The sequence below is a fragment of the Mandrillus leucophaeus genome, unplaced genomic scaffold (genome assembly GCF_000951045.1).
Source record: "Mandrillus leucophaeus isolate KB7577 unplaced genomic scaffold, Mleu.le_1.0 Scaffold38, whole genome shotgun sequence".
NCBI lineage: Eukaryota > Metazoa > Chordata > Mammalia > Primates > Cercopithecidae > Mandrillus > Mandrillus leucophaeus.
Window position 1 is genome coordinate 2441836 of NW_012104031.1, and position 16066 is coordinate 2457901.

At 39.4% G+C, this 16066-nt stretch overlaps 1 protein-coding gene across 6 annotated transcripts in view; it reads right to left on the bottom strand.

The window, feature by feature from the left end:
• ZC3H11A (zinc finger CCCH-type containing 11A) overlaps window positions 1–16066 on the bottom strand; it is a 57189-nt gene that overhangs the window by 9724 nt on the left and 31399 nt on the right. For all 6 annotated transcript variants that reach the window (XM_011990468.1, XM_011990469.1, XM_011990471.1 and 3 more), the window contains 8 exons: window positions 14667–14790; window positions 13458–13661; window positions 13216–13332; window positions 12905–12985; window positions 11361–11471; window positions 9286–9348; window positions 5117–5215; window positions 2244–2312 (listed from right to left, as the gene is read on the bottom strand). In XM_011990468.1, coding sequence (XP_011845858.1) covers window positions 2244–2312; window positions 5117–5215; window positions 9286–9348; window positions 11361–11471; window positions 12905–12985; window positions 13216–13332; window positions 13458–13661; window positions 14667–14790 — 868 coding nt within the window. The remainder of the gene's footprint in view (window positions 1–2243; window positions 2313–5116; window positions 5216–9285; window positions 9349–11360; window positions 11472–12904; window positions 12986–13215; window positions 13333–13457; window positions 13662–14666; window positions 14791–16066) is intronic.

The following is a 16066-nucleotide window of genomic DNA, read 5'->3' on the forward strand; positions in this document are numbered from 1 at the left end:
GTAATCCCAGCACTTTGGGAGGCCAAAGTGGACAGATCACCTAAGGTTGGGAGTTCGAGACTAGCCTGACCAAATTGAAGAGGCCCCGTCTTTACTAAGAATACAAAATTAGCCGGGCGTGGTAGCACATGCCTGTAATACCAGCTACTCGGAAGGCTGAGGCAGGAGAATCACTTGAACCTGGGAGGCAGAAGTTGCAGTGAGCCGAGATCGCACCATTGCACTCTAGCCTGGGCAACAAGAGCGAAACTCCATCTCAAAAAAAAAAAAAAAAGAATTAGAAATCCCAGCTGAGAAAAAAGAAAAAAAAATAAGAGAACAAAGAAAGTTATTGAAAAATAAAATTTTTCAAGTGCCAAAATAAATTCATGTGAAGGACTGGATAATAAAAAAAGATAAGGCTGGCCCCAAATCAGCCATCTAAAAAGGAATAGGCAAACTACATATAGCCCATATGGCAACCACCTAATTTTGTACATGAAATTTTGCTGGAACACACCAGCAGTCATTCATTTACATATTGCATACATATGCATATGGCTGCTTTCACTCTATGGGGTAGCTGCAATACTGTGGACTGCAAAGTTATTTATATCTGACCCTTTACAGAAAAAAATTGTCAATTCCTTATCTAAAAAACAAAGTTGAACAAAGCTCACAGAAGGTTAGCCAAAAACAAAGAAACAAAAAGTATAAAGAGACATGCAGGCATATGTCCCAAAGTTCCAACATCTATCTAATACAAATTTCACAAGAAAACAAAAAGAAATGTGCAGCGGTCATACTCAAAAGAAATTAATGTTTTCTAGAGCTAAAGAAGACAAATCTTTAGATTCAAAGGGCCCACTGAATCAGTATTTATGTATTTACTGAATCAGTATTTATGTATTTATCATAAATACTGATTTAGCAGAATGAATAAAAATGATGCATGTTTGATCCATAACAGTGAACCTGTAGCATACTAGGGAGAGATAAAACCTAGAAATCTCTGAATAATTCAGGTTGCGTACAATAGAATAAGAATGTCCAACATCGGACTTCCTTGTTATGATGCTAATATAACTTTAACATCCAAATCAGATAAGGATGGGGGATAAAAAGTAACCTAAGGCGGCTAACACCATTCATAAATAGAGATGTAAAAATACAAAATTTTTAAAAGCCTCAAACTGAATCCAGCAAGGTATTAAAAAAAAAAGATGGAAGGTTGAATATATGGATGTTCATTTTATTATTCCTTAAATTGTACATATATATACTTATGTAGTTACATTTCATACTTTAAAAAATTTAAAAATTATAACACAGGAAGAATATACAGAAAACCCCAATACTCAGATAACACCAAATTTTATTTATATTCTGGTGTATTTTTGAAGATTTTTTTAAAGGCGTATGTTTATATCTTTACAAAATTAGAATAATCTCATATATATGCATGATTCCCTAGAGAATAAGTTTCCATAAGAAGAAAATAAACTTAAAAAAAAAAGATTCTTATGTTGCCCTAAATCAGGAGGTCAAAAGTGGTATGTGCTCTTTTGTTATCTTTCTTCACTAATGCAATTTGATTTTTCCGTATCATCATTGTTCAGCATTTGACTTTTCATGACAGCAATTATTTTAGCACATAACTATCATAATTTTATCTAAACCCTTTTTGTTGTATATTTAAGTTGTTTCTAATTTTCTACTATTTAGCCAGGTGCGGTGGCTCATGCCTATAATCCCAGGACTTTGGGAGGCTGAGGCAGGGTGGATACCTGAGGTCAGGAGTTTGAGACCAGCCTGACCAACATGGTGAAATCCCATCTCTACTAAAAATACAAATATTACGAGGCGTGGTGGCATACACCTGTAATCCTAGCTACTGGGGAGGCTGAGGTAGGAGAATCGCTTGAACACAGGAGGTGGAGGTTGCAGTGAGCTAAGACCTCGCCATTGCACTCCAGCCTGGGCAACAAGAGCAAAACTCTGTCTCAAAAATAAATAAATTAAATAAGTAAGTTCCTACTATTAATGCTATGATGAACAATCATTTTACCATCTCTAAGCACAAAAAAGGAATTGATCCCAGTTGAGTTTGAGTTGACTTGATCAATTACTTAAAAAACAAACTGAACTACAAAAAAACACAAAAATCCAAAGCCCTTAACGAGCAACAGGTAAATGTGAGAAAAAGCAAAGGCTCTTACAGCAAAGAAAAAAATTATCAGAATCTGGTCTTAGGATTTACTTACCTGTTGCATCTTCATTATTTGGACCAGCTGACATGCCTAATCGCTCCTTAAGAGACTTGGAAACTTGAGCTGTGAAAAGAAAGATTTTAAAAAATCAAAAGTTGAACACAAACTTTTTACAGCTTAAATGTAGGTTTGCTGGGCATGGTGGCACACACCTGTAATCCCAGAACTTTGGGAGGCCGAGGCAGGCTGATCACTTGAGGTCAGGGGTTCAAGGCCAGCCTGGCCAACATGATGAAACCCTGTCTCTACCAAAAAAAAATACCAAAAAAAAAAAAAAAATTAGCCAGGCATGGTGGCGGGTGCCTGCAATCCCAGCTACTCAGGAGGCTGAGACAGGAGAATCACTTGAACCTGAGAGGTGGAGGTTGCAGTGAGCTGAGATCATGCCACTGCACTCCAACCTGGGTGACAAGAGTGAGACTCTGTCTCAAAAAAATTAAAAAAAAAAAAATCTAAAAAAATCAAAAGTTAAACAGAAACTTTTTATAGGTTAAATACAGGTTTGTTGGGCATATTGGCACACATCTGTAATCTCAGCACTTTGGGAGGCCAAGGCGGGTGGATAACCTGAGGTCAGGAGTTTGAGACCAGCCTGGCCAACATGGTAAAACCACATCTCTACTAAAAATACAAAAATTACTCGAGCATGGTGGCGTGTGCTTGTAATTCTAGCTACTAGGGAGGCTGAGGCAGGAGAATCACTTGAACCCGGGAGGCAGAGGTTGCAGTGAGCCAAGATCGCGCCACTGTACTCCAGCCTGGGCCACAGAGAGGGACTCTGTATTTAAAAAAAAAAAATTTAAATTTTTCTTCTCCACAGAACAGATTTATGTCAATCACAGATTCCCTAGAGTACTCTGGAAAGCTTAAAACATGCCAGGCACGGTGGCTCACGCCTATAATCAAACACTTTGGGAGGCTGAGGCGGGCAGATCACCTGAGGTGAGGAGTTCAAGACCAGCCTGGCCAACTTGGTGAAACTCCATCTCTACTAAAAATACTAAAAATACAAAAATTAGACAGGTATGGTGGCACATGCCTGTAATCTCAGCTACTCTGGAGGCTGAGACAGGAGAATTGTTTGAACCCAGGAGGCAGAGGTTGGGGTGAGCTGAGATCGCGCTACTGCATTCCAGCCTGGGTGGAATACCAAAAGAAACAAAGAAAAACTTACTTTATATCTGAAAAGCAAAAACTACTGAATTAAAGAAAATAATTTTGTTATTGTAGAGCCTTCTAAAATCTTATTGTCAGCGAAAGAATTTTTCCTCCAAGTAAATTTAAAATATGCTCCTTAGTTATGAAAATCTTCAATATGATCGATACACAAGGAGGAAAGGAATGTGGCAAAGAAAGCAACTTTAGCTTGCTCTGAGAATACAAGAAAACCTCCAAACAGGAACATCTACTCATCAAAGCCCCTTGGGCAAGGGGAAAAATTAAAGGAAGCTTCTTATTTCAAAGAAAGTTAAAACCAAACACAATGAGAAGGAAAAAAACACCTATTCTTTAATAATTTAATGCCAGTGTTTCACTGCAAGTCATAAAAGGGGAAAAAACATAAATCCAACCTTGGCTTTTTGTTCTCCTTCAACCAGAAAGAATTCTAATTCCCTGAGCGGCGCAATAGTACATTCCTATATTCCCAGCTACTTGGGAGGCTGAAGAAGGAGGATAGCTTGAGGCCAGAAATTTGAATCCAGCCTAGGCAACACAGCGAAATCTTGTCTTTAAACAAACAAAACAAAACAAAAAAATCTAACTCCCAGCCATCTCTTGATTTAGTCCACATGCCTCAAATAAACTTCCAAAATACCAAACCTATGCCACGACCTCGTCTTATCCAGATTATTTTAACAGCCTGCCAACTCATCTCCAGGCCAGTATGTTTGCCCCCTTCTAATCTGTCTCCATATTGCAGGCAAAGTAATGGTTTTAAAATGGACATTTGAACCTTTGATCTTTGTTTATAACCTTTCTTTTTTTTTTGAGATGGAGTCTCACTCAGTCACCCAGGTTGGAGTGCAGTGGTGCGATCTCGGCTCACTGCAACCTCGCCACCCAGGTTCAAGCGATTCTCTTGCCTCCGAGTAGCTGGGATTACAGGTGCCTGCCACGGCGCTCAGCTCATTTTTGTAGTTTTTAGTAGAGACAGGGTTTCACCATCTTGGCCAGGCTGGTCTTGAACTCCTGACTTAGTGATCCACCCTCCTCGGTCTCCCAAAGTACTGGGATTACAGGCATGACCTACCATGCCCAGCCTGTTTATGACCTTTCAATGGGTTGTTAATATCTTAGAATAAGTCCAAACTTTCTAACATGGCTTAAAGACAACATTATGATCCAGTCACCACGCTCTTCAGCCCACTTCTATGTTTCAGCCATATGCAGTTCCTTGAGCATACCACTCTTAGCTCTGCCTTTGCAGGAGTTATTCTCTCTGCCTGAGACACAGCCCCTGGCTCTCGAACTTCATCTGGCTAATTGCTAACTCATGCCTTAGGTCCAAACTTTAATATAACTTCTTCTGTGAACCTTCCCCTAACAGATGGTAATAACAGGTGCCTCTCCTACATGTTACCATGAACACTGTGTACTTTTCTCTGTTACAAAATTTATCGCATTTCTAAGTATTCCTACCTGCCATTTATCCTATAAGCTCCTGAGGAGTGTGACGGTGTTTTTTTCAATGGTGTCTACCCAGAATCTAGCGGAGTAAGGATTAAATGTTTGTTGAGTGAATAATATAACAAATACAAAATAACCCATTTACCTGAACAAAAGAATGACAAACTACAGCTGTTAGCATTACAAGAAACAAGTGTCACAATTACATACACACACAAAGTATATAAGAACACAGGTACCTTTCTTTGGTGTTTTGTCAATGTTAGTTTCTGGAACTTCAACTTTCTTCCCTAGCCTCTGTGCCAGGCTACGCTTTAATGGAGGATCACTGTCACTGCCTATAAAGAGGGAGAACTTAGTTTAAGATTTCAAGTCAATCTTCAGCAAGGTCAAGAAATACAAACAAAAACAGACAACACAGCATAATTCTGTTAAGTGTTCTGCATACATATGGCATGTTTGTTCATCGGCTTCCTTAGAGCTCAATGTGAGAAACATAAAAATGTCCTAGAAAGAAGAGGTAGGAAGGCGAGGTGCAGTGGCTCAGGCCTGTAATCCCAGCACTTTGGGAGGTTAAGGCAGGAGGACCACTTAAGGCCAGGAGTTCGACACCAGCCTGGGCAGCACAGCAAGACCTTGTCTCTAAAAAAATTAAAATAAAAAATAGTCGGGCATGGTGGCACACACCTGTGGTCCCAGCTACTTAGGAGGCTGAAGCAGGAGGATCACTTGAGCCCAGGAGGTAGAAAGGCTACAGTGAGCTATGATCGTAATACTACACTCCAGCCTGGGCGATACAGCAAGGCCCCATTCTCAAGAAAAGAAAAAAAAGAGACAAGGAAAAGAGCAAAAAATTAGAATGCACAAACATTTACCATATAAATTAACTGACTAAACTTACAAAGGAAAGGTCATAAACCCTGGTTGAGATTAAAGTTCAGAATTAGAAATGTGAAAAATCTTCATGTACAAAGAATCTGTTTTTTTTTTTTGAGACAGGATCTCACTCTGTCACCCAGGCTGGAGTGCAGTGGTGTAGTCTCAGCTCACTGCAACCTCCACCTCCTGGGCTCAAGCAATCCTCCCAACTCAGCCTCCCAATTAGCTGGACTACAGGCACACGCCATGCCTGGTTAATTTTTGTATTTTTAGTAGAGACAAGGGTTTGCCATGTTGCCCAGGCTGGTCTTGAACTCCTGAGCTCAGGTGATCTGCCCACTTCAGCCTCCAAATGCTAGGATTACAGCACTATGCCAAGCCCCCCCAAAAATCTTAACTGGTCAGCTGCTGAATTAAGTAAATGCATCCAGGATGAGGAAGATAGGTTAAGAATTATAAAATTTTAAGTTTTTTAGTATGAAGACTTTAAGAGCCACATAACCCCTTTCTCTGCAATTCTACAAAAGAAATCTAAGGTTCTGAAATATTCTGTATCTTACCCAAGTCATCAACTAGTTAGTGATACAGCCAAGACCTAAATCAAGTTTCCTAATTCTAGTTGCTATTTTTTTGAGACGGAGTCTCATTCTTTCACTCAGGCTGTAGGGCAGTGGCACAATCTCAGCTCACTGCTACCTCTGCCTCCCAGGTTCAAGCGATTCTCCTGCCTCAGCCTCCCAAGTAGCTGGGATTACAGGCGCACGCCACCATGCCCGGCTGATTTTTATATTTTCAGTAGAGACCTTTTTGTAGTAGAGATGTTTGTATTTTCAGTAGTTTCATCATGTTGGTCAGGCCGGTCTTGAACTCCTGACCTTGTGATCCACCCGCCTTGGCCTCTCAAAGTGCTGGGATTACAGGCATAAGCTACCACGTTCAGCCTTCTAGTTTTATTACACTGTTCAATACTAGTTGCTTAAAAGTCACCAGTTTTTAAAAATGGTTTTTTAGATTGCTTGACTGAACTTACATTGTTTGCAAGGTACCATTAAAAACTTCAAAAGACCCTACACAGAGTATGATTGTCTTTCTCCCCTCATTTATAATTTAAATAGAAAACAATCACAAAGTTTATATGTATGCTGATGTTAAAACAGCTCATTTCTATATTTTAAAAACTTTTAATTATTATTTTTAGAGACAGGGTCTTGCTATGTTGCCCAGGCTGGACTCAAACTCCTGGGCTCAAGGGATCCTCTAACCTCAGCTGCCCAAGTAGCTGGGACTACAGGCACGCACCACCATACCTGGCTTAGTATTATTTTTTTCTACCTAAAATGTCTAGATCAGCTTTATCCAAACTGAAAGTCTTATTAATTTGAAACCCTGGTTTGGTTTGTACTCTAAATACATGCTGAGACATTAAAATACTGCTCTTAGCTCTCCCCACCATCTTGGATCCTGTGAAGGCCTGCTGGGAACAGGACTTCTTAAAGGGAATATGTCTAGAAGGCTGTGGTCCAAGGGCACAGGTCTCCGGGAAAAAAGGGAGCACATAGTTTTTCTTAAAATTGAAGGTGTTTATGTCCCAGAAGAAACAGAATTCTATTTGGGCAAGAGATGTGCTTATGTATACAAAGCAAAGAACAACACAGTGACTCCTGGTGGCAAACCAAACAAAACCAAAGTAATCTGGAGAAAGGTAACTCAGGCCCATGGAAACAGTGGTGTGGTTCATGCCAAATTCCAAAGCAATCTTCCTGCTAATGCTATTGGACACAGAATCTGAGTGAACACCACAAGGGTTTAAACCAATGAAAAGTCAGTAAAAGTGGATTTGTGCTATTGTAAATAAATAAAAATAAAATACTGCTCTTTAAAACCTAGAACTGGTATTGTTTCTTGATTTACAGCTACAAGAGATTTCTAAAGACTGCCTCATTTCTGTCTCTTCTAAGCTCTTTTTGTAAATGACTGTATAACGTGCAAAGTATTCATTTGACTATAACCTTGGGCAAGTTATTTAACCCTTCCTGAGTTTGAGCTCAGTGCAGAAAATATTTACTGATATCAAGCGCCAAACATTGCGCATGGTTTACTCATGGTTGCCGAGGATTCGATGAGAATTTACATAATGCTCGTTGATATACAGCAAAGCCACAGCAAATACTAATTTCATTCATGGGCATTATCTCATCACTGAAAGTTTTTATTACTTAGAGCGTAAAGTGCATAACTCATTCAACAACACATTCCCATCTCTCACTGTCTGAAACTTCAAAATGTTACTAAGTTCAGAACAGTTCTGAAGATAGGGTAGTGAGAATTGCATCAAAGAAAACACAAAATAAAGGTAAGGTTTCCTTTTTAGGACATTTAAAATAGTATGAAGAAAATTCTGAAGTCAGAAAAAATTCTCAAAATAATTTTTTGAAAGCCAGGCGCAGTGGCTCACACGTATAATCCCAGCACTTTGGGAGGCGGAGGTGGGTGGATCACCTGAGGGCAGGAGTTCATCGAGACCAGCCTGGCCAACATGGCGGAAACCCCATCTCTACTAAAACTACAAAAATTAGCCAGGGGTAGTGCCTGTAATCCCAGCTACTCAGGAGGCTGAGGCAGGAGAATCACTTGAAACTAGGAGGTGGAGGTTGCAGTGAGCTGAGATTGTGCCAGTGCACGCCAGAGTGGGCGACAGAGCAAGACTCTCGTTTCAAAAAATAATAATAATTTTTTGGAGTCAGACACATTAGGGTAGTTATACAACAATTTACTAATATGGTAAAGTACCTCCCCCCAAAAATAAAATAGCAGCCAAGCATGGTAGCTCATGCCTGTAATCGCAGTACTTTGGGAGGCCAAGGCCGGCAGATCACTTGAGCCCAGGAGTTGGATACCAGCCTGGGCAACATGGTGAAACCCCATCGCTACAAAAATTACAAAAATTAGCCAGGTATAGTGGTGTATGCCTATGGTCCCAGTTACTTGGGAGGCTGGGGCGGGAGGATCACTTGAGCCCAGGAGATGGTGGTTGCAGTGAGCTGAGATTGCACCACTGCACTCCAGCCTGGGTAACACAACAAGACTGTCTCTAAATAAATAAATAAGCAAGCACCAATAGACTCAAGGATTCAAATTTTATATATACATATTTTCTTCTTTCTTCTTAGGGATTCCTATATTCTAAGAGACACACATTATATTAACCAATGATTTTTTTCACCTCTAAAACACTCACATTTAAATATGTCCAGAGAAATAGAGGTGTTCTTTACCATTTTAAAAATCTAGTTCCTTTCAAAATGCTGGTCATCGTCATAATCTAATTCAACTGCAACACTTCAAATCTCTATAACTTCAATAAAAGGTACAAAGCACTCATGAAAACATGAGGAATTTATAAGTGCTTTCAGCCAATACAGGCACACCAATAACAATGATGTGATGTGTTTAAAGAGAGTTTGGAGAAGCTATCATGTTAACGCACAAACAAGCAGAAAAGAAAAGATATGCACAAAACTTATCATACCTGCTGAAAATTTTCGTTTCCCCAGTCTCTCAGTAAGACTCAATCTAACCAAGGGTTCTTCTCCTGAAATGGCAAAAGCAGAATTTCTCTACCCTTAGTCAATTTTTCTGTATTCAGTAACTATTAATAGGTACAAAGTATGTTCTGATATTAGCATGAACCCACCCAGAAAAGTCTCTTGAAAATCAGGTCTCAGTCTCAAGGAAGCCCACTACATTAAAAAAAAAACAAAAAACCCAGAACCTATTAATAACAAACAGTCAAACATACAGCCCAAACAGAAGCAACAGCACAGTACTAATTATTATTATTATTATTTTTGATAATAATAATAGAGTCTCGCTCTGTCACCCAGGCTGGAGTGCAGTGGTGCCACCTTGGCTCACTGCAACCTCCACCTCCTGGGTTCAAGCAATTCTCCTGTCTCAGCCTCTCGAGTAGCTGGGACTACGGCACACACTACCACGCCTGGCTTTTTTTTTTTTTTTTTTTTTGAGACAGAGCCTCACTCTGTCGCCCAGGCTAGAGTGCAGTGGCCCAATCTCAGCTCACTGCAATCTCTACTTCCCGGGTTCAAGCGATTCTCCTGCCTCAGCCTCCTGACTAGCTGGGATTACAGGCGTGCACCACCATGCCCGGCTAAATTTTGTATTTTTAGTAGAGACAGGGATTCACCATGTTGGTCAGGCTGGGTCTCGAATTTCTGACCTTGTGATCCGTCCACCTCGGCCTCCCAAAGTGCTGGGATTACAGGCATGAGCCACCACACCCAGTCTAATTTTTGTATTTTTAGTAGAGACGGGGTTTCACCATGTTGGCCAGGCTGGTCTTGAACTCCTGGCCTCAAGCAATCTGCCCACCTTGGCCTCCCAAAGTGCTGGGATTATACATGTAAGCCACTGCACCTGGCCTAGCATAGTACTAATTAGTAATAGCAGTCGAGCATAAGACAGATTGTATTCTCAACCAATTGGTTATAAAGCTGAAACTATACTTTTGCTTATGCACTTTGATACATTAAATGAAACTGTACTCTACTCCAATGTTAACTTTCCAATATAACTCTCTTTGATCACCTCAGGAAGAAGTGAGCTCTCTTCTAATTCTTTGTTGTTTGAATTGCACAAACACTTGAATGTATCTATAATTCCTTATTAGACTTAAAATTATTAAATGAAAATACTTTATTACAGGCTGGGTGTGGTGGCTAAAACCTATAATCCCAGAAATTTCGGAGGCCGAGGCGGGCAGATCATTTGAGGTCAGCAGTTCAAGACCAATGTGGCCAACATGGTGAAACCCCATTTCCACCAAAAATACAAAAATTAGCCGGGTGTGGTGGCGGGTGCCTATAATCCCAGCTGCTGGGGAGGCTGAGGCAGGAGAATCACTTGAAACCGGGAGGCGGAGGTTGCAATGAGTGGAGGTCGCACCATTGCACTCCAGCCTGGGCGACAGAGCAAGACTCCATTAAAAAAAAAAAAAAGAAAAATTAATGGCCGGGCACGGTGGCTCACGCCTGTAATCCCAGCACTTTGGGAGGACAAGGTGGGCAGATCACCTGAGGTCGGGAGTTTGAGACCAGCCAGACCAACATGGAGAAACCCCGTCTCTGCTAAAAATACACAAAACTCAGCCGGGCGTGGTGGCGCATGCCAATAATCCCAACTACTCGGGAGGCTGAGGCAGGAAAATCGCTTGAACCCAGAAGACGGAGGTTGCGGTGAGCCAAGATTGTGCCATTGCACTCCAGCCTAGGCAACAGGAGTGAAACTCAAAAAAATAAATAAATAAAAAACTTTATTATAGTTCTTTAGTCACACAGGAAGCCAATAAATGTATTGAGTGGGTATCAACAGTAAATGGAAAAATAAATGTGAGGGCTGCTTGAAGGTTGAAGAATTTCAACCTTTTAAATATTAGAGTTGAATGTACCAACTTTTCATCTTTATATCTCATCAACATACTAACAAATTCCTGAAAATTCATCAAAGGTAAAAGATACTCAAGGATTTTACATTCCCAATTATATAAAAGTAGAGGCTTGACAACTCTAAGACCTACTTATACCTTACCTTGTTTGGTGGAGAGAGTTACTGTCCTCACCACAGTCCTGACATTTTCTTTTTCAGGACCTGGAATGGGCTCAGGGTGAAGTAAAAGACTGGAAACTCCTGAAGAACCCTCTGAATAAGGCAAGTCAAAGAACAGCAAATAATTTATGGAAAATAATGCTACTGCAAGTCAAAAGATTTGTTTTTGTAACTAGTTAAGTCCAATACAGACTGATATTATGACTATAAGCCAATCAGCCTTTCTGTATCTGTTTGCCTACAGTCAAACGGGGTAGTGGTGAGGGGAGCCTTGGGCAAGATGTGAAAACAAAATATAAAATTATTTTGAGTGACTTAGGCACCCAAACTACTTTTATTTACCAATAAGGCTAATATTATTCTAAAATTAACCTCAGAGGTATACTAACCATCAGGTGTATCAATCCAACCTATTCTTTTCAAATTTAATCATCTGAAAACACAACTCCAAGGTTCCTATAAAGCAAGCCTTAAAACAAGGTTCTTAGAACCATTTCTCTCTATATATACACTTCAAACTATAAATTTTAGGGCTGGAAGCTTGGGGCGGTGGATTACCTGAGGTTGGGAGTTTGAGATCAGCCTAACCAACATGGAGAAACCCTCTCTTTACCAAAAATACAAAATTACCCGGGCGTGGTGGTGCATGCCTGTAATCCCAGCTACTCAGGAGGCTGAGGCAGGAGAAGAGCTTGAACCGGGAGGTGGAGGTTGTGGTGAGCAAAGACTGCGCCACTGCACTCCAGCCTGGGCAACAAAAGTAATACTCTGTCTCAAAAAAAAAAAAAAAAAAAAAATTGGGGGTTGGAAATACAGATCAGTCAGGCTGACGTAAGCTCCAGAAGAAAATCATAGCAGCTCTTCAGGAATAACTCTTCTACTAGAAAATGAAGTTTTTCCTTTTTTCTTTTTTTTTTTTTGAGACAGTCTTGCTCTGTTGCCAGGCTAGAATACAGTGGTGCGATCTCAGCTCACTGCAACCTCCACCTCACGGGTTCAAGTGATTCTCCTGCCTCAGCCTCCCGAGTAGCTGGGACTACAGGCGCATGCCACCACACGTGGTTAATTTTTTGTATTTCAGTAGAGACAGGGTTTCGCCATGTTCGTCAGGATGGTCTGGATCTCCTGACCTCATGATTCGCCCTCCTCAGCCTCCCAAAGTACTGGGATTACAGGCGTGAGCCACCACGCCCAGCCTTTCCTCTCTTAATATAACTTCTTTTTAACCACTATAAGAACTTACAGAATTAATATAGTTCTTATATGATGTTCTTTAGAGCTATATTTTTCAAGATATACAGGTTCTTTCAGATTCTTTATTGTACCCAGCTCTGAATCATTAGGGACTGAAACACAGCTGCAGTGAATTAAAAGCAACCACAATTTAAATAAGTTTGTGTTTTACTTCAAACAGGCCATGGAAATGAAAATCTATTTTCTCATTTTGGCTGTTGTTTCTAGAAGCGTCCTTAGTATTCTTCCCTAGCAACATAAAACTACCCATGCCAAAACTTGTGATGACTTACCACCTTGCTTCTTAGATTTTTCCTTCATTTTCTTTGACTTAATTTCCTCAAGAGTTTTTATTCCAAAATTCAAACATTCACCTGAAAATCCAAATAGAAATTTTATGAGGAACTAGAGCCTTTTCATCTTTGTGTTTTAGCTGAATATAGCAGGCATTTATTTTTTGAATAAATGATCAACAGAAACTAAGTATAGGTATGCATGTGTGTAGCATGGGAAAAGGAAGAGGGAAGCCAATTATTGTGAACTAAATTTCAAAGTTAGTTTCAACAGTGCTTTAAGATTTGGCACCAATATAGCCTCTTCTTACCTTGCTTTATATTGACTGCAGGTTTCCGGACAGAAGTCACTCGTAATCCATTGTGAACTTCAGGACTTGGTTGCAGGGTAGGTGTTTTGGTTTCATCACCTTCCTCAGAAAACTGATCTGTATGCCAACATTTAAGGCAAATTCACAATTAAAAATAAGCCTATAGCTTTAATCCTGATTCTGCCCAATTTACTATGTGACCCTATTTATTTGCCTTAAAGAAGGAGCCACACAGAACTTACCATCATCATCTTCATCATCATCTGCAGCATTAATTACAACTGGTGGATGCGTGGGACTAGGAACATTTTCGGAACTTTCTACTTTCATAACGCTCCGCAGCTGAGGGGAAGGATTGGACTGGACAGACAATTTGTTCTGCTGAACTGAAAGTTGGCTAGCCTTCACTTCCTCTTCTGGTGACTCAGGCACAGTGGGCAACACAGCTAAACGCACAAAATCAGTCACAAATTAAAAACAGAAGATACAACCCCAATTTACCAAAAATTCCTGACCCCCTATAAAAAGTATGGTGTATTTATCTTATGAGCAGTTACGTCTTTTCACTAAATTTCCTCATTTAAGTTCTAAAGTCCTAGGGAGGGAAAAAATGTGCTTTTAGCTAATTAACTCTCCACTGTACATAAACACAAAGTGGGCACTCAAAACAGAATAAACAGAAGACTAGAAGAAGCATAGTACCTGTTCACAAATTCTAGACCTTTAATTTTAATAGTGTAATTCTAGGCTTTTTGCTCAGCAAAGTAGCTTTTAAGACCAAGCATATGACACTTATTTGAACCAAACCAGAAAGGAGTAGGTCTACTTTTTTCCCTTAAATTGAGGTAAAAAGATGTAGCCATCAAATTTTAATCACGTAGCAAACGTGGCTTTTAAATCGCCAATTCCACTTATAAATTATTTTAAAATGGATTTTGGGAATAACTACTAGCTTTTTAGTTTTACTTTATAGTCTAGAGTAGGGTTGGCAAATATTTTTTGCAAAGAGCCAGTTTTTAGGCTTTGTAGGCCATATGGTTTCTGTCTCAACTACTCAATTCTACAGCACTAGCACAAAACTAGTAATAGAAAACATGTAAATGGGCAAGGCTGCATTCCAATAAAACTTATTTTACAAAACAGGCAGAGGACCAGTTTTGCCAACCTTTGGCCTAGAAAATCAAATTTATTTTGAAAATGTTTATGGGTCTGATAAGAATGTGAAAAATGAAGTAAGTATAATAACTTAAATGGCATGCCAAGATATAATGGTTCTATGGCCATGGATAAATCATTTAACCTTAATAAGATTCAGTTCACTCTGTAAAGTGGAAATAATTCTGCTGTTTCACAAGACTGAAAGGAGCCAACGTCTGAAAAGTACTGTTGTACAGTGTGCATAATAGCTGTTCATTTGATAGTATTCTTTTAAAATTAAAAACTGATCTCACTTTTGCTCGGAGGTAGGAAAAGGCCATCAACATATCGTCCTCTATTGTGATGGAAAGCGCAGTTTAATTTTTGACATCCCGTTGGCTGATTTTCCCAATAACAAGGAATTTCACTGCGTTTTTTCTGTAAGAGGGAAAAACACATTGCTTTCAAATAAAACAGTGATACATGTATTAAAGTGGTAGTTTGTTTTCCAGGCAAAGTTCATACAGGGTTCAAAAATCCGAGGCATGTGAGATGAGATGATTTTTACAAGGAAGAGAGGTTGCTGAAAATAACATAACTTAGGCATGATGGAGAGCTGAAAAGAGCAGGAGAGTAGTTTATGTTATTCTTTCCCTTTTTACCCTCATCCTGGAACCCCTAAAATGTCTACACTTAAAGAAGCAGGATGATACAGTAGTTTAAGTTTATGAAATCAAAGATAATAGGATCTGAATCTCTATTATGCTACTTATTGGTCAGATAGCCTTGGACAATTTATGCCTCTAAGCCTCACTTTCCTTAGCTATAAAACGGGAATAAATGGTTTCTTATGAAGAGTACATAAAATAAAGCACTAAGCATATAGTTCAAACTCAATAAACTGCAGTTATTACTTGAAGCTGAGAGTTCAAGGCTTTGAGAAAATTCTTCCCATTCACGAATTCTCCAAGTAAGGCACATGTAACAGCACACTAAGGATGTTAGGTATCCTTCCCAAGTCACCTTACTTTTATAAACAAAAATTGGGAGAAAAAAAAGAATACCTGTACATCTAGAATAAACTGCCGGATCATAGGATATACGTCCAAGAAAAATATATACATTAGTTTTCCAAAAGCTGTGTATAAGCAATGTTCACAGCAATATTATTTTCAATAGCTCTATACTTTTGCAAACCCACGTGTACATCAACACCAGAATGGATAAAGAAACCGTAAAGTATTCATACAACAGAATGTCATCTAGTAATGAGAAGGAATAAACCATTGCTATACTCAATGCCACACATGTGGAATGAAAGAAGCCAGACACAAGAGTGCATACTATATGATTCCGTTTATGAAAAGACCAAAACAGTCAAAACTTCTCCACGGTAGGGTAGGGATGGTGATCAGCTTTGGGGATGTGGTTAGTAACAAGGGGATGAAGGGGAAGATAGATTACTGCTAATACTCTATTTCTTGAACTAGGTGCTGATCAAGGAAGTATATTCACTTTATGAAAATTCTTCAAGTTGTAAGATTACGATTTGTGCACTTTTCTATATACATTTTAATAGTTCAAAAAAGGGGATAAAAAGATATGAGAAGTACTCCGAAAAAGTAACTAACCTCCGATGAACTGCATTATGTTGAATCTCTAATCATCATAAACAGCCTAAGGTTTAAAATTCCAGGAAAAAACACTAGCATTG